Below are 17,453 nucleotides of genomic sequence, written 5' to 3' on the forward strand. Positions count from 1 at the left end.
GACCTCTGAGCTCAACACCTGTGGCCAGTTACTCGAGTCGGGCCGGCAAGGGCCTGGTCGATTAGATAACGAACCACGGTAGTCTGTTTTGGGATCTTTGGGTATTGAGACCCTTGATTCCGGGTATACTCGAGTATTACCATTTCTGATCTGATTGGATTTCGGGCCCGGTGGGGTATGTGAGGTGGAAGGAATCGAAGAAAGTGGAGTCTACGGTATTGGTTACTCCTTTAGCGTTGACGGAGTGTCAACTATTATTTCGATCAAGCTTCGATGATGCTAATGGGAATTTGGCTCCTGAGAGCCACCTGTATCCTTCTGATTTGAATCATTGGTTCATTTACTTTACATCTGGCATGTGTACCTGATTTGTTAAAAGTGAAATGCCATGATTTTACTGCTATATGTCTGGTACCTCATTGAGCGTAAGCTCACCCCTTTCTGTTCCTTTTTGTTTTCCTTACAGGAAAATAAATATTTTTGGACTGGATTTGACAATTGGCTGCCAAATTGAGCTAGTTGAACATATCTTTTGTATAGCTCATGTATTGAAACCCTAAATGTACTTTTGGGACCGTTTCCCTTTTGACTTGGCAAACCAGACATGTATCCACTTTTGAATGCTTTTGTATGCCACTTTGGCTTGTAAATGCTAAGTTTCAAGATGTGAATGTTTGTTTGATATTTGGTTGGGTTCTGACGGGTCGGTTACTATTCATGGCCGACTCCGGATTTCATTTTTTTTATTTTGGGTTATTTTGCCATTTTGACTTGTTTACCCGCGTTGATAAGTTTCAGAATGTATTAGCTTGTTCTATACCGAACCATTAGTCCTGGAGAGAGCTGGGCAGACAGTCCGCTAACCCCTTTGGTTCGCCTTAGGGGGAGGTGGGGCTGTCACAGGTGGTATCAGAGCCACTTCGCGTGGTCTCTGCGTGGAGTGAGGTTGGGGCCAAGTGGTGTTATGGTCCTGCTTTTGTGAATACGTCGAAAGGTATAAGTGCTCTTTTGAGCGTAAGCTATGAACTGTGCATGTTATAAGAGTAAGGATCATTATCTTGGGACTTGAGGAAGCTAGGTATGTATGTCGGGTAGGAATCTTTAATATGGATGATTTACGCTTGGGACCGGCCGGCTCGAGTTATCAATTATCTTATTTGGGATTCTCGTGCCCGGCTACTAACTCAATGAGAGCCTAGGTTAGAAAGGACTTAGGCGAACTAGAAAGGCGATTCTATGGAACTCTATGTGGTTTGTTCGGGGGTGGTTAAGCGTGATCCACCTTGATTAAGATATAGATGGTGTTGTTGTCGTAGAGTATGGATGGAGCCCTAGAGGGGGAAAAGCTCTTCGTGAGTTAATTTGCACTCGTGACCTAGTCTGTTTATAGTACTTTCGAATGATTCCGCTACTTTCATGGATCTCTCACATTTGTCTTTAATTGACTGCTACTGTGTGACTGGTTTGGTCCAGTTGTGTGTATATATGTTTTTGATATGTGTGTACCTCATGCTTATAATTATCTTTACTATTATCTTTGCACCCCTAGATTGACTAAGATTAATGGAAGGCACACATAGTGGACGGGGGCGTGGGCGCGGGAATAGGCAACCTACGCCTGAAAGGGGCACTGGGAAAACCTCCTCTGGACCTAATCCTGAACCGAGAGTTGACCGCAACGTGCAGATAGCTGCCGCTATGCAGCAAATGACCAATCTGCTGGCACAAGTGGTGCAGCAACAAGGCCGAAACCCAAACCCTAATCCTGGAAACCCGGGCAACCATGTCGAAAGTGACGATAGGGCACTTGAGAGATTCCAGAAGTTCGCACCACCGAAATTTATTGGCGAACCCGATCCGGATGTCGCCGAAAGGTGGCTCGAGAAAATAGTAGACATTTTCGCTGCCCTGCACTACACCGAAGAACGGCAGGTGACTTTCGCCATTTTCCAGTTGGAAGGGGCGGCCCGTTCCTGGTGGAACGTCATACGGCAAAAATGGGAACGGGAACAGACGCCCAGGACTTGGGTGAATTTTATGCGGGAGTTCAACGCGAAATTCTTCCCTCCTCTAGTCCAGGAGCGGAAGGAAGATGAGTTTATCCGACTTCGCCAAGGGGCCCAGTCTGTCGCGGAATATGAGAGCCAGTTCACCCGCCTATCCAAATTTGCCCCTGAACTGATCATGACCGAGCAGCGGCGAATAAGGCGTTTTATCCAGGGTTTGAACGTAGAAATTCAGAAGGACCTCGCGGTGGCCCAGATTAATGCTTTTAGCGAGGCCGTAGAGAAGGCGCAACGAGTAGAAAATGCTAGGCTGCAGGTGAAAAACTTCCAAGCCAAGAAAAGGGGCTTTCCTGGGAGTAGCTCTGAGCAAGAAGGTACAAGTACGCCCCCTAAGATGGGAAAGGGAAACGGAGGAGTACGACAACCAGGGGTGTCGCGTGATGTCCCTCAGGGAGAACCGGTCTCTGTTACTCGTGGTCCCTGTGGATATTGCGGAGGGCCAAATCATACGGAGGCAAATTGTTGGAAGAAAGAGGGAAAATGTCTGCGCTGCGGAAGTGCCGATCATCGGATTGCTGACTGCCCAATTCGATTGCGAAAAGGAAAAGGGACCCCGCAACCAACTAAGACTAACCCTGGACAGTCGGAAAAGGAAGGGACTGGATCCAAGGTACCGGCTCAAGTGTATTCTTTAGAACACCATCAGGATCCTGACTCGTCTGAGGATGGAGAAGGTATGGTCCGTTGGGTACCTTAGATTTGATAGATTCCGTTGATAAGAAAATTTCGAGGGCGAAATTTCTTTAAGGGGGAGAGAGTGTGAGAACCCGTAACTTTTCCATTTTCTAGGTTTTATTATCTTTCTATGTTTTCTTATCTTCAATGGTTTGTTTTCTGCACTTTCTGTATCCGGAAAATTTTCTAGATAATTTTATGAGTAAATATAGTTTTTAGATGATTTTTCTAGTATCAAATAGGTTTTGAGAAATTAAGAGCGTATACTGGACTGGTGATCTCTTAGGGTTTATAAAACTAACTTCAAATGCTATTCATGCCCCTCACGGGTTTTTGAATAGACCAAAATGTCATCAATAAACACTACAACAAATCGGTCCAGGTAGGGTTTGAAAACCCGATGCATCAAATCCATAAAGGCGACAAGGGCATTGGTCAACCCAAAGGGCATGACCGCTAACTCATAATGCCCATATCTAGAATTAAAGGCAGTCTTTGGTACATCTTCCTTCTTAATTAGCAACTGATAATACCTCTGTCGAAGATCTAACTTTGAAAAGACCATTGCACCTTGCAACTGGTCAAACAGTTCATCGATATGGGGTAGTGGGTATTTACCCGATAGTCGATACACAATCTCAAAGGTCCATCCTTCTTCTTAACAAATAGCACAGGTGCTCCCCAAGGAGATCCACTCTCACGAATAAACCCACGCTCCAACAGATCCTGCAACTGCAATTTTAACTCCTTGAGTTCAGCAGGTGCCATTCGATAGGGGCTCTTAGAGATAGGTGACGTCCCCGGTAATAGGTCAATCTTAAACTCTATCTCTCTCTCTGGAGGTAAAGTTACTAATTCATCAGGAAATACATCCAGATATTCACTCACTACCGATACATCTTCTACCTTCAACTTATCAGTGGGGGTGTTTATATGAAAAGCTAGGAACCCTTGTGCCCCTTTATTCAGTGGTTTCCTAGCCCGAATACCCGAAATCATTGCAGATAAGGCTAAACTACCCCTTACATCTAGCCTTAAAGTCACCTCCCCCGGTATACAAAATTTCACTACTTTCCTCTTACAGTCAAGTTGTGCGTCGTATTTAGCTAACCAGTCCATACCCAATATAACGTCGTATCCCTTAATAGCTAAACTTATAAGATTCCCCAAAAGCTTCCTCTCTCCTACCCAAATTTCACAATTAGCATACATTATACCAGTAATCAAACGTTGATCCCCCATAGGAGTACTAACTTCAAGTCATAAGGCAAGCTAACAGGTTTTATATCAATTCCGCACATAAAATCTGGGTTAACAATGGAATGGGTAGCACCAGGGTCTATCAAAATCCTTGCTAGATGATGGAAGATAGGGATCGTACCTTCTACGACCCCAGATGAATCAGGGACTTGATGTTGCTCAAGGGAGTATACCTGAGCTGGCACCTTCGGCTTTGTCCCTTCCATCTTGGACTGCCCCGAGTTGGCCTTCGATGATTGGGTGGTTACTCTCGCCTCTCGAGGTAACACTGAGCAGTTGGCTATTTGATGCTCCGCACTCCCACAGCATAAGCATTTCCTTTCCTTCCTCCAACAATTGTACTCGGTGTGGTTTGGTTTCCCACAAAATCCACAAGGCCCACGAGAAACCGATGCCGAACTTCCCTGTGAGGCACTTCTCTGTGGTCCCCGTCCATTTTGACCACCTCTTGGCGGAGTCCCTCGTGCCATTCCCGGTAGCCTTCCTCCTCCGGCTCCCCTTCCAAACTTGGGAGGGGTACTTTTATCCCCTTGAGTCAAACTACTCGCAGAAAATCCCCATTTTTTCACCTGGAAGTTCCTAACTTGAAGCCTTGCATTTTCAACTCGCAAAGCTTTCTCCACGGCTTCACTAAAGGTATTGATTTGGGCTACTGCCAGATCCTTTTGAATTTCCACATTTAGCCCCTGAATAAAACGCCGAACTCTCCTTTGCTCTGTCAGAATGAGTTCAGGGGCAAACTTGGATAATCGAGTAAACTGGCTCTTGTACTCAGCCACCATTTGAGTCCCCTGACGGAGCCTAATGAACTCGTCCTCCTTCTTTTCTTGGACTAGAGGTGGAAAGTATTTTGCGTTGAAGTCCCTCATGAAGTTCACCGATGTTCTTGGTGTTTGCTCCCGGTTCCACTTCATCCGTATCACGTTCCACCAAGAACGGGCGGTCCCTTCCAACTGGAAGATAGCGAAAGTAACCTGTCTTTCCTCTGAATAGTGTAGGGCGGCGAAAATGTCTATCATTTTCTCCAACCACCTTTCGGCCACGTCCGGATCTGGCCCTCCTAGAAATTTTGGCAAGAGAATTTTTGAAATCTCTCGAGGGCCCGATCTTCACCCTCTACTGGATTGCCAGGGTTCCCAAGTTGCTGGACAGGATGTTGGCCCTGGTGTTGCACTACGTGGGCTAACAAATCAGTCATTTGCTGTATAGCAGCAGCTATTTGGACATTAGAATCAATCCTAGGTTCAGGGTTTGGTTCAGACGTAGTTTCCCTAGTACCCCCTTCAGTTGTGGGTTGCCTAGTACCGCGCCCACGGCCTCATCCACTACAAGTGCCCTCCATAGTGCCCTCCATTGATTTACGGCAATCTAAGGTCGAGGCACAAATATAATATTAACGGGGCATATAAACATGGTCATATAAGCATGAACAAATGACCAAGAGTAAACACCACATAAGGCATGTATACACATAGAGCATTTATACATAGAACACATAACTGTTTCAAACAGTCATACAAGAGCGGTCAAGCAAGTATATACCATGAAGCTAAAAGAGGGTCTTCCAAAATACAATGTACAACCTAGGTCTCGAAAGTGCAAAACAACTAACCATAAGCTTTCCTAGGTATCCCTCACACGGGATCAAAACATGGCCCAACGAACTCTAACCTAGTTCTCAACTGAGCCAACCGACTCCTTCCCAGAGCTAGAGCTAGGGACGCCTCCCTCGCCTGGAGCTCCGTCACCCAGAACTCCCCCTGGCACATTAGTGCCAATCACTCCCTGGATTAGCGCCTCACACTCGTTGATAATACCACCGGACCGGTCTCTAACCTCCCGGACCACCCTGGTGAGACGGCCGTTGGCTACGTGTAACTGCTCTCTAAGAGCATTCGTCCGCTCCTGCTCCATGGCTACGTCCCTCTGGAGCTCCCGAATCCGATCCGCCTGCATCCTCATGATGCCCCTCACATGCTGCAGCTCAGTGTGATCTCTGGCGGCGGCACGCCTGAGCCTCCTCCTCTCATCTAACACGGCCACGACCACATAGTCAGCGTAGGAGTAATACTGGCAACGACTACAGTGCCTAGTCCGACTGGCCGCGCTCCAGCGCCGAAACGGTCCTCCTGGCCTCTCCTCGTAATCGACGACGCGAAAACGCCTCCGAGGCGGCCCGCCTCCGCTCCCATTAGCTCCGTTCCTGACCTATAAGGATATCCACAGTTTACAACTTAGACAGAGTAATCATACTTAAACACACCCTAACACAATCCCCAAAAGTTCTAAGAATCAGGTTTCGGGTTCGCCCAGGTTATTTCTAACCTAGGCTCTGATACCAACTGTGACAGCCCCACCTTCCCTTAAGACGTATCAAAGGGGTTAGCGAACTGCCTACCCAACTCTCGCCAGGACTACTAAGACAGCAATACACAAACAAAATAATCTAAAATATATATATTAGCGCTTCTAAATGATTCACCAATCACAAAGTGGGAAAAAGAAAATCGAAACTAAAAGTGAATAGTGACTGCCACGTCACAATCCGGCCGGAACCCAATCCAATACAGATAACGTTATATAACTCTAGAGAATGAACATTTCCAAACCAAATACAATGCACGAACATGATTAAATAGTTTTATATACATACGTTTGTAATTTACAACCCAAAAGGGAACTATTTGGATCAAGGTACATTTAGGCTTTCCAACTCTCGAGGAGCTATACAAAAGTATTTATACTAGCTCAATTCATTCTTCAAATGATCATTGGTCCAAAAGAGGGTTCCCTGTAACGAAAACAAAGGTAACGGGGTGAGCTTTCGCCCAATGAGGTACCATCACTCAAGCATTCAAGGATCACCAAAATACAATGCTACTTATGTCAAATACATTCATCAAATAAGCAGGAACAACCATTATACATCATTTAGAGAGTAAAAGGATACAAACGGCCCTCAAGAGCCCTCTTCCGTACTTGATCTCACCTCGTTGACTCTCCATCAACACTTAAGAGTAACCATTACCGTAGACCCCGCTTTACTCCGATTTTCGTCCACCACACATACCCCTTACCGGATTCGAACACCAATCAGGACAGAAATGGTAATATTTGAGTATACCGAAATCAAGAGTCTCATACCCAAAGATCCCTAAAAATAGTCCCCATGGCTTGTCAATTTCCCTCGACCAAGCCCTTGCTGGCTCGAGTCAATTGACTACCAATGAGGTTGAGATCAGAGTTAACAGTAAAGATCGTTGGATACACGTCCAAACGACACCAAATCAAGTACAATCAAGAGAATTCCAAGTGATACAGTAAACGGTCAAATAAGCCATAAAGTACGAGAGTGGTAAAGTACACCCTCGTCTCATCTAGCATAAACAGTAATCACAAGTAATCCAATCACAGATTTCAAGACAATAAAGCCACGGAATAACAATCATGTGAGTAGTACACTCACCAAGTCAAACAAAGCAATTTCACAAGTTTTCGCCCGACGTAAGCCTCGGATCACCGGCATGCCCTATAACAATCAAGAAAGCACAATTGAGACTCGGACACGAGTCGAATACCTCTTAAATGAACTATTAAGGCAAAACCAAATATAGCTTGGAAATGGAAAATACATAACATTTAGGGCTAAAAGTAGAAACAAACCCCAAAACCTTTTATTTCTATCCAACCTCAACCTAAACTCACAAGAATCTAATATCTTAAACATTTGGACGGCATTTCCCCTAAAATTTCAGATTTTCCATCCTACAAACAACCATTTAAATTCATCCAAAACAACCACAAGCACACTAACAATTCATAGGCCATTCAACACACTTCATTAGGGCCACAATACCTCTCAATCATAGCCAATTAGAAGCTCAACAACCAACCATAATAAAGCCCTAATTAGAAGCCCTAAATCTGAAATTTTCCGCACAAGCTGAAATTTCCGCACAAAGGCTCCATTTAACACAATTTAGAGCTATCAATCCAAGGCCAACCATAACCATCATATAAAAACAGAAAAATTCCCAAAAAAATCAGAAATTTAGCTAACTCCACTTTAATCCATGAAATCTTCCATAAAACAACCTATTTAGCCACCATAAATCACTAATTTACCATTATTAGGAACGAAGAGTGAGTTTCCAAGAAAAATACCTTAACTCCTCAAGAAAGGTAGTAGCTTAGGGGTTTCTCCTCCAAAACAACTCCACCAAGACCTTTAATCTTCCTTAGCAAGTCACTTTTGTGGGCAAATTCAAGATTTAATCGGTTGGATTGCAAGATATAAGCAAGAATTGGAAGCCAAAAGTTGAAGCTCACTCTCTTTTCTCTTCTTAAGAGGTTCGGCCAAGAAGGGTAAAAAATGAAGATGATTTGGGTAAAAATTGATCTTTTAGTAAAGGTAAGAAAGTTAGGCAAGTCCAACTTCGAATAAGAAAATGACACGTGGCACCTTTTATGATTTAAAGTTATCTTCTTGTCTCCCCATGGTTAATCCATCTAGGTAATCTCTAATTATCTCCTAACACCTAGTAATTAACCCTCTTTATGCACAACTTAACCTAATTGGCCGAATTTCTCTCACTTAACGCACTAGCGGGTCCCACGTCCAATGTACACTCCTAATTTCTCATGAACTAACTTATACTAGAAAAATGATTTAAAAACTATATTTACTTATAAAAATATCTATAAAATTAATATAATAAAGCAAATATTGAAAACGTGTGCAAAGAAATAAAATAATGCCTAAAAATAATTTTTTTTTCTGGAATTAAAATACTGGAATTAAGTTTTGGTGGGTCTTGCACTTCATCCGATAATCGTAGTGCCTTTGGCACCATTACCGCAAAATGAGGACAAAAACAGTTTTTTCAGGGCTAAAGCTAAATCATTTCCGGATTTTTCTGGTTTCCTCTATTGTTTGTGTATGCTTAGGGAACCCTGTTTTGGTAGTATGTAGAATTCGTTTATGACTTGTAATCGAGTCTTATTGTGTTTATTTGAATAGTTTAGGGCTTGACTTTCATATCCGGTCATTTCCTAACTAAATTTTGTACTTGAATGCCATTAAGCCTAGTGAACGGCTTTTGGGAATGAGATTATTTTTGTACGAGATGTTGGGACTGATTTGAGGAAATAATGAAGCCATGATGGCTGGAAATTAGGTAAACACAAGGGATATGCTGCCGAAATTTTACTTGAAGGTTAGTTGGATTTACTTGTGATTTGAGCGAAGGACTTTTGGGTTGTTTGAGCCTAGGTCTTCATTTTACCTTTTCGTTTCCAAAAATTCATGTTTTGCACCCTTGCTTTAATCATTATTTGGCGAGGCATACGACTGGTAGTCGACCCTCACATGTGTATTCTGTATACTCGATTTTGAAAGTGGAACCTTCAATTGTTTTCTTTGGATTATCTTAGGGTTTCTTGGTGATTAAAGCTTTCTTTTGGGGAGGTATCTGTACTGACCCCGGTGAGTGTTCCAGTACCTGCTACCCGTTATGTGAAATATCTGAATATCTGAATACTTGATTTATGACTGTTGGAGCCAAATACTGTTTTGATAAAAGGGAGGCGAGGGTGTACTTTATCACACTCGTTCTCTAGTCTGTTCATATGCCAATTTTGAACGCGTATCTGAATCTGCTATCTGTATCTGTTAACTGTATCTGGATCTGTATCTGTTCTGACGTCGTTTGGAAACTTGTGTCCAACGACCTTTCTGTGACCTCTGAGCTCAACACCTGTGGCCAGTTACTCGAGTCGGGCCGGCAAGGGCCTGGTCGATTAGATAACGAACCACGGTAGTCTGTTTTGGGATCTTTGGGTATTGAGACCCTTGATTCCGGGTATACTCGAGTATTACCATTTCTGAGCTGATTGGATTTCGGGCCCGGTGGGGTATGTGAGGTGGAAGGAATCGAAGAAAGTGGAGTCTACGGTATTGGTTACTCCTTTAGCGTTGACGGAGTGTCAACTATTATTTCGATCAAGCTTCGATGATGCTAATAGGAATTTGGCTCCTGAGAGCCACCTGTATCCTTCTGATTTGAATCATTGGTTCAATTACTTTACATCTGGCATGTGTACCTGATTTGTTAAATTTGAAATGCCATGATTTTACTGCTATATGTCTGGTACCTCATTGAGCGCAAGCTCACCCCTTTCTGTTCCTTTTTGTTTTCCTTACAGGAAAATAAATACTTTTGGACTGGATTTGACAATTGGCTGCCAAATTGAGCTAGTTGAACATATCTTTTGTATAGCTCATGTATTGAAACCCTAAATGTACTTTTGGGACCGTTTCCCTTTTGACTTGGCAAACCAGACATGTATCCACTTTTGAATACTTTTGTATGCCACTTTGGCTTGTAAATGCTAAGTTTCAAGATGTGAATGTTTGTTTGATATTTGGTTGGGTTCTGACGGGTCGGTTACTATTCATGGCCGACTCCGGATTTCATTTTTTTTATTTTGGGTTATTTTTCCATTTTGACTTGTTTACCCGCGTTGGTAAGTTTCGGAATGTATTAGCTCGTTCTATACCGAACCGTTAGTCCTGGCGAGAGCTGGGCAGGCAGTCCGCTAACCCCTTTGGTTCGCCTTAGGGGGAGGTGGGGCTGTCACAATCATCAACATAACATATAATGCACCAACAGGTTTCGTCGTCGTCATGTGCCGCGCACGTAAGCTGTGTAAGTCTGCGCTTCTCCAGATGCTCCATTGGAATGGTTCGGGTAATTGGGTCGCCCATGGATTTTCTGCTTTGGAATGGATGGCCGTACTAGTTCCTTTCCTTTCCAAGCCCTCACAGCTGCATTGTCTGGAACTAACAGTAGAGCCTTCTCAAGAATGTTAATTGGCGTGATTTATCATGGCTGTGTCTTCCGATGTTTTCCGAATTCCAAGACTGGTTGGTTGTGCCCTTTTTTCCTAGGGTTTTCTCATATGCTTTTTTCATTTCCATTTTCTGAAATTGGTTGTGCCCTTGAACCCGTTCCCCTTTTTGAGATCCTTTCTCTCACCGCCTTCTCTGGCCAGCTTGATTGCAAGCTTGGTTACATCTTCTTCGTGCGTTTTAAGCTCGGTCTCCTCGAGCTTCTTTTACTGGTGAATTTTTCCTCTGCGTATTTGCTTCGTATGGTTTTTTTCCCATTTTACACTGCAATTTGTTGTTGCCCATGGTGTTTGCTTTAATTCTTGTCCTGCTTTTGATGCTATTCCAATGCTGTATGTCGCCCTTATTCTCTTACTGCTTGGTGTTCTTTGCTGCCATTAATTATTTCTTTTTTTAAATTAAGTTGTAAGGGAGTAATCCTGCCGTTAATTATTAAGATCTGCGCGGGGTTGTAGCTCTGATCTTTTTTTCTGTGGATTACATTCCTGTTTTCCCTTAGGTTTTTATTTCGTTTTTCCAATAGCCGTTTTGTCCTGTATGGTCCTTTCCGTGACATACATGTGTTATTTTCAAGTAATGCTGCTATTCAAAAAATTTGAACGTACAAGCTGGCCAGAGCTCCTTTCTCTAGCAGTTTTACATTTTCGCTGCCCTGCACTACACCGAAGAACGGCAGGTGACTTTCGCCGTTTTCCAGTTGGAAGGGGCGGCCCGTTCCTGGTGGAACGTCATACGGCAAAAATGGGAACGGGAACAGACGCCCAGGACTTGGGTGAATTTTATGCGGGAGTTCAACGCGAAATTCTTCCCTCCTCTAGTCCAGGAGCGGAAGGAAGATGAGTTTATCTGACTTCGTCAAGGGGCCCAGTCTGTCACGGAATACGAGAGCCAGTTCACCCGCCTATCCAAATTTGCCCCTGAACTGATCATGACCGAGCAGCGGCGAATAAGGCGTTTTATCTAGGGTTTGAACATAGAAATTCAGAAGGACCTCGCGGTGGCCCAGATTAATGCTTTTAGCGAGGCCGTAGAGAAGGCGCAACGAGTAGAAAATGCTAGGCTGCAGGTGAAAAACTTCCAAGCCAAGAAAAGGGGCTTTCCTGGGAGTAGCTCTGAGCAAGAAGGTACAAGTACGCCCCCTAAGATGGGAAAGGGAAACGGAGGAGTACGACAACCAGGGGTGTCGCGTGATGTCCCTCAGGGAGGACCGGTCTCTGTTACTCGTGGTCCCTGTGGATATTGCGGAGGGCCAAATCATACGGAGGCAAATTGTTGGAAGAAAGAGGGAAAATGTCTGCGCTGCGGAAGTGCCGATCATCGGATTGCTGACTGCCCAATTCGATTGCGAAAAGGAAAAGGGACCCCGCAACCAACTAAGACTAACCCTGGACAGTCGGAAAAGGAAGGGACTGGATCCAAGGTACCGGCTCAAGTGTATTCTTTAGAACACCATCAGGATCCTGACTCGTCTGAGGATGGAGAAGGTATGGTCCGTTGGGTACCTTAGATTTGATAGATTCCGTTGATAAGAAAATTTCGAGGGCGAAATTTCTTTAAGGGGGAGAGAGTGTGAGAACCCGTAACTTTTCCATTTTCTAGGTTTTATTATCTTTCTATGTTTTCTTATCTTCAATGGTTTGTTTTCTGCACTTTCTGTATCCGGAAAATTTTCTAGATAATTTTATGAGTAAATATAGTTTTTAGATGATTTTTCTAGTATCAAATAGGTTTTGAGAAATTAAGAGCGTATACTGGACTGGTGATCTCTTAGGGTTTATAAAACTAACTTCAAATGCTATTCATGCCCCTCACGGGTTTTTGAATAGACCAAAATGTCATCAATAAACACTACAACAAATCGGTCCAGGTAGGGTTTGAAAACCCGATGCATCAAATCCATAAAGGCGACAAGGGCATTGGTCAACCCAAAGGGCATGACCGCTAACTCATAATGCCCATATCTAGAATTAAAGGCAGTCTTTGGTACATCTTCCTTCTTAATTAGCAACTGATAATACCTCTGTCGAAGATCTAACTTTGAAAAGACCATTGCACCTTGCAACTGGTCAAACAGTTCATCGATATGGGGTAGTGGGTATTTACCCGATAGTCGATACACAATCTCAAAGGTCCATCCTTCTTCTTAACAAATAGCACAGGTGCTCCCCAAGGAGATCCACTCTCACGAATAAACCCACGCTCCAACAGATCCTGCAACTGCAATTTTAACTCCTTGAGTTCAGCAGGTGCCATTCGATAGGGGCTCTTAGAGATAGGTGACGTCCCCGGTAATAGGTCAATCTTAAACTCTATCTCTCTCTCTGGAGGTAAAGTTACTAATTCATCAGGAAATACATCCAGATATTCACTCACTACCGATACATCTTCTACCTTCAACTTATCAGTGGGGGTGTTTATATGAAAAGCTAGGAACCCTTGTGCCCCTTTATTCAGTGGTTTCCTAGCCCGAATACCCGAAATCATTGCAGATAAGGCTAAACTACCCCTTACATCTAGCCTTAAAGTCACCTCCCCCGGTATACAAAATTTCACTACTTTCCTCTTACAGTCAAGTTGTGCGTCGTATTTAGCTAACCAGTCCATACCCAATATAACGTCGTATCCCTTAATAGCTAAACTTATAAGATTCCCCAAAAGCTTCCTCTCTCCTACCCAAATTTCACAATTAGCATACATTATACCAGTAATCAAACGTTGATCCCCCATAGGAGTACTAACTTCAAGTCATAAGGCAAGCTAACAGGTTTTATATCAATTCCGCACATAAAATCTGGGTTAACAATGGAATGGGTAGCACCAGGGTCTATCAAAATCCTTGCTAGATGATGGAAGATAGGGATCGTACCTTCTACGACCCCAGATGAATCAGGGACTTGATGTTGCTCAAGGGAGTATACCTGAGCTGGCACCTTCGGCTTTGTCCCTTCCATCTTGGACTGCCCCGAGTTGGCCTTCGATGATTGGGTGGTTACTCTCGCCTCTCGAGGTAACACTGAGCAGTTGGCTATTTGATGCTCCGCACTCCCACAGCATAAGCATTTCCTTTCCTTCCTCCAACAATTGTACTCGGTGTGGTTTGGTTTCCCACAAAATCCACAAGGCCCACGAGAAACCGATGCCGAACTTCCCTGTGAGGCACTTCTCTGTGGTCCCCGTCCATTTTGACCACCTCTTGGCGGAGTCCCTCGTGCCATTCCCGGTAGCCTTCCTCCTCCGGCTCCCCTTCCAAACTTGGGAGGGGTACTTTTATCCCCTTGAGTCAAACTACTCGCAGAAAATCCCCATTTTTTCACCTGGAAGTTCCTAACTTGAAGCCTTGCATTTTCAACTCGCAAAGCTTTCTCCACGGCTTCACTAAAGGTATTGATTTGGGCTACTGCCAGATCCTTTTGAATTTCCACATTTAGCCCCTGAATAAAACGCCGAACTCTCCTTTGCTCTGTCAGAATGAGTTCAGGGGCAAACTTGGATAATCGAGTAAACTGGCTCTTGTACTCAGCCACCATTTGAGTCCCCTGACGGAGCCTAATGAACTCGTCCTCCTTCTTTTCTTGGACTAGAGGTGGAAAGTATTTTGCGTTGAAGTCCCTCATGAAGTTCACCGATGTTCTTGGTGTTTGCTCCCGGTTCCACTTCATCCGTATCACGTTCCACCAAGAACGGGCGGTCCCTTCCAACTGGAAGATAGCGAAAGTAACCTGTCTTTCCTCTGAATAGTGTAGGGCGGCGAAAATGTCTATCATTTTCTCCAACCACCTTTCGGCCACGTCCGGATCTGGCCCTCCTAGAAATTTTGGCAAGAGAATTTTTGAAATCTCTCGAGGGCCCGATCTTCACCCTCTACTGGATTGCCAGGGTTCCCAAGTTGCTGGACAGGATGTTGGCCCTGGTGTTGCACTACGTGGGCTAACAAATCAGTCATTTGCTGTATAGCAGCAGCTATTTGGACATTAGAATCAATCCTAGGTTCAGGGTTTGGTTCAGACGTAGTTTCCCTAGTACCCCCTTCAGTTGTGGGTTGCCTAGTACCGCGCCCACGGCCTCATCCACTACAAGTGCCCTCCATAGTGCCCTCCATTGATTTACGGCAATCTAAGGTCGAGGCACAAATATAATATTAACGGGGCATATAAACATGGTCATATAAGCATGAACAAATGACCAAGAGTAAACACCACATAAGGCATGTATACACATAGAGCATTTATACATAGAACACATAACTGTTTCAAACAGTCATACAAGAGCGGTCAAGCAAGTATATACCATGAAGCTAAAAGAGGGTCTTCCAAAATACAATGTACAACCTAGGTCTCGAAAGTGCAAAACAACTAACCATAAGCTTTCCTAGGTATCCCTCACACGGGATCAAAACATGGCCCAACGAACTCTAACCTAGTTCTCAACTGAGCCAACCGACTCCTTCCCAGAGCTAGAGCTAGGGACGCCTCCCTCGCCTGGAGCTCCGTCACCCAGAACTCCCCCTGGCACATTAGTGCCAATCACTCCCTGGATTAGCGCCTCACACTCGTTGATAATACCACCGGACCGGTCTCTAACCTCCCGGACCACCCTGGTGAGACGGCCGTTGGCTACGTGTAACTGCTCTCTAAGAGCATTCGTCCGCTCCTGCTCCATGGCTACGTCCCTCTGGAGCTCCCGAATCCGATCCGCCTGCATCCTCATGATGCCCCTCACATGCTGCAGCTCAGTGTGATCTCTGGCGGCGGCACGCCTGAGCCTCCTCCTCTCATCTAACACGGCCACGACCACATAGTCAGCGTAGGAGTAATACTGGCAACGACTACAGTGCCTAGTCCGACTGGCCGCGCTCCAGCGCCGAAACGGTCCTCCTGGCCTCTCCTCGTAATCGACGACGCGAAAACGCCTCCGAGGCGGCCCGCCTCCGCTCCCATTAGCTCCGTTCCTGACCTATAAGGATATCCACAGTTTACAACTTAGACAGAGTAATCATACTTAAACACACCCTAACACAATCCCCAAAAGTTCTAAGAATCAGGTTTCGGGTTCGCCCAGGTTATTTCTAACCTAGGCTCTGATACCAACTGTGACAGCCCCACCTTCCCTTAAGACGTATCAAAGGGGTTAGCGAACTGCCTACCCAACTCTCGCCAGGACTACTAAGACAGCAATACACAAACAAAATAATCTAAAATATATATATTAGCGCTTCTAAATGATTCACCAATCACAAAGTGGGAAAAAGAAAATCGAAACTAAAAGTGAATAGTGACTGCCACGTCACAATCCGGCCGGAACCCAATCCAATACAGATAACGTTATATAACTCTAGAGAATGAACATTTCCAAACCAAATACAATGCACGAACATGATTAAATAGTTTTATATACATACGTTTGTAATTTACAACCCAAAAGGGAACTATTTGGATCAAGGTACATTTAGGCTTTCCAACTCTCGAGGAGCTATACAAAAGTATTTATACTAGCTCAATTCATTCTTCAAATGATCATTGGTCCAAAAGAGGGTTCCCTGTAACGAAAACAAAGGTAACGGGGTGAGCTTTCGCCCAATGAGGTACCATCACTCAAGCATTCAAGGATCACCAAAATACAATGCTACTTATGTCAAATACATTCATCAAATAAGCAGGAACAACCATTATACATCATTTAGAGAGTAAAAGGATACAAACGGCCCTCAAGAGCCCTCTTCCGTACTTGATCTCACCTCGTTGACTCTCCATCAACACTTAAGAGTAACCATTACCGTAGACCCCGCTTTACTCCGATTTTCGTCCACCACACATACCCCTTACCGGATTCGAACACCAATCAGGACAGAAATGGTAATATTTGAGTATACCGAAATCAAGAGTCTCATACCCAAAGATCCCTAAAAATAGTCCCCATGGCTTGTCAATTTCCCTCGACCAAGCCCTTGCTGGCTCGAGTCAATTGACTACCAATGAGGTTGAGATCAGAGTTAACAGTAAAGATCGTTGGATACACGTCCAAAACCACGTGTGGGGGAATGATTGGGTGTGATTGGTGACCGGGGTTCTTTAGTGTAGTGGGACCGTTGATGGGAGAATTTGGTATAGTGAACTGTTGCTCTTATGTGATTGTATAGAGGGAGGCACCAAGTCATTATACAATCATAGAGAATTCCAGTGATAGCAGTAAACGTCAAATAGCCATAAAGTACGAGAGTGGTAAGTAACCCCGTTCATCTTGCATAAAGCAGTAAACACAAGTAATCCAATCACAGGATTTTCAGACAAATAAAGCACACGGAGATCAGATACTGCATGTGTCGTTAGTACACGGTCATCCATAGCTTGCAATCAACGGCCTCTCTCACGAAGTTATTTCGACCCGAACGTACGGTGCCTCGAAATTGCTTGTTTGACTTAGTCACCCGGTGAGCTGTAGCCCCAATCTAACCCAAGATGGATTGTATCCTTTAGGACATCATGAATTAGCCACATTGAACTCGCTCTGAGATAACAGATTAGTACAGTCTAGAATGGAACTTT

At 44.3% G+C, this 17,453-nt stretch overlaps 3 protein-coding genes across 3 annotated transcripts; all 3 read right to left on the minus strand.

Moving 5' to 3' along the window:
* Nucleotides 1-3,964: 3,964 nt before the first annotated feature.
* LOC113780387 lies at nt 3,965-5,020 on the minus strand. Its single transcript, XM_027326194.1, has one exon. The coding sequence runs from the start codon at nt 5,018-5,020 to the stop codon at nt 3,965-3,967; it is 1,056 nt and encodes a 351-aa protein (XP_027181995.1).
* A 652-nt stretch (nt 5,021-5,672) lies between these two features.
* On the minus strand, nt 5,673-13,164 carry LOC113780388. The gene is made up of 3 exons (XM_027326195.1): nt 13,015-13,164; nt 12,794-12,973; nt 5,673-6,209 (listed from the first exon to the last, which is right to left on the minus strand). The coding sequence occupies exons 1-3, from the start codon at nt 13,162-13,164 to the stop codon at nt 5,673-5,675; spliced, it is 867 nt and encodes a 288-aa protein (XP_027181996.1).
* Nucleotides 13,165-13,619: 455 nt separating this feature from the next.
* On the minus strand, nt 13,620-14,675 carry LOC113780390. Its single transcript, XM_027326197.1, has one exon. The coding sequence runs from the start codon at nt 14,673-14,675 to the stop codon at nt 13,620-13,622; it is 1,056 nt and encodes a 351-aa protein (XP_027181998.1).
* Between the last annotated feature and the right edge of the window lie 2,778 nt (nt 14,676-17,453).

Source organism: Coffea eugenioides, chromosome 8, assembly GCF_003713205.1.
Source record: "Coffea eugenioides isolate CCC68of chromosome 8, Ceug_1.0, whole genome shotgun sequence".
Classification (NCBI taxonomy): Eukaryota; Viridiplantae; Streptophyta; class Magnoliopsida; order Gentianales; family Rubiaceae; genus Coffea; species Coffea eugenioides.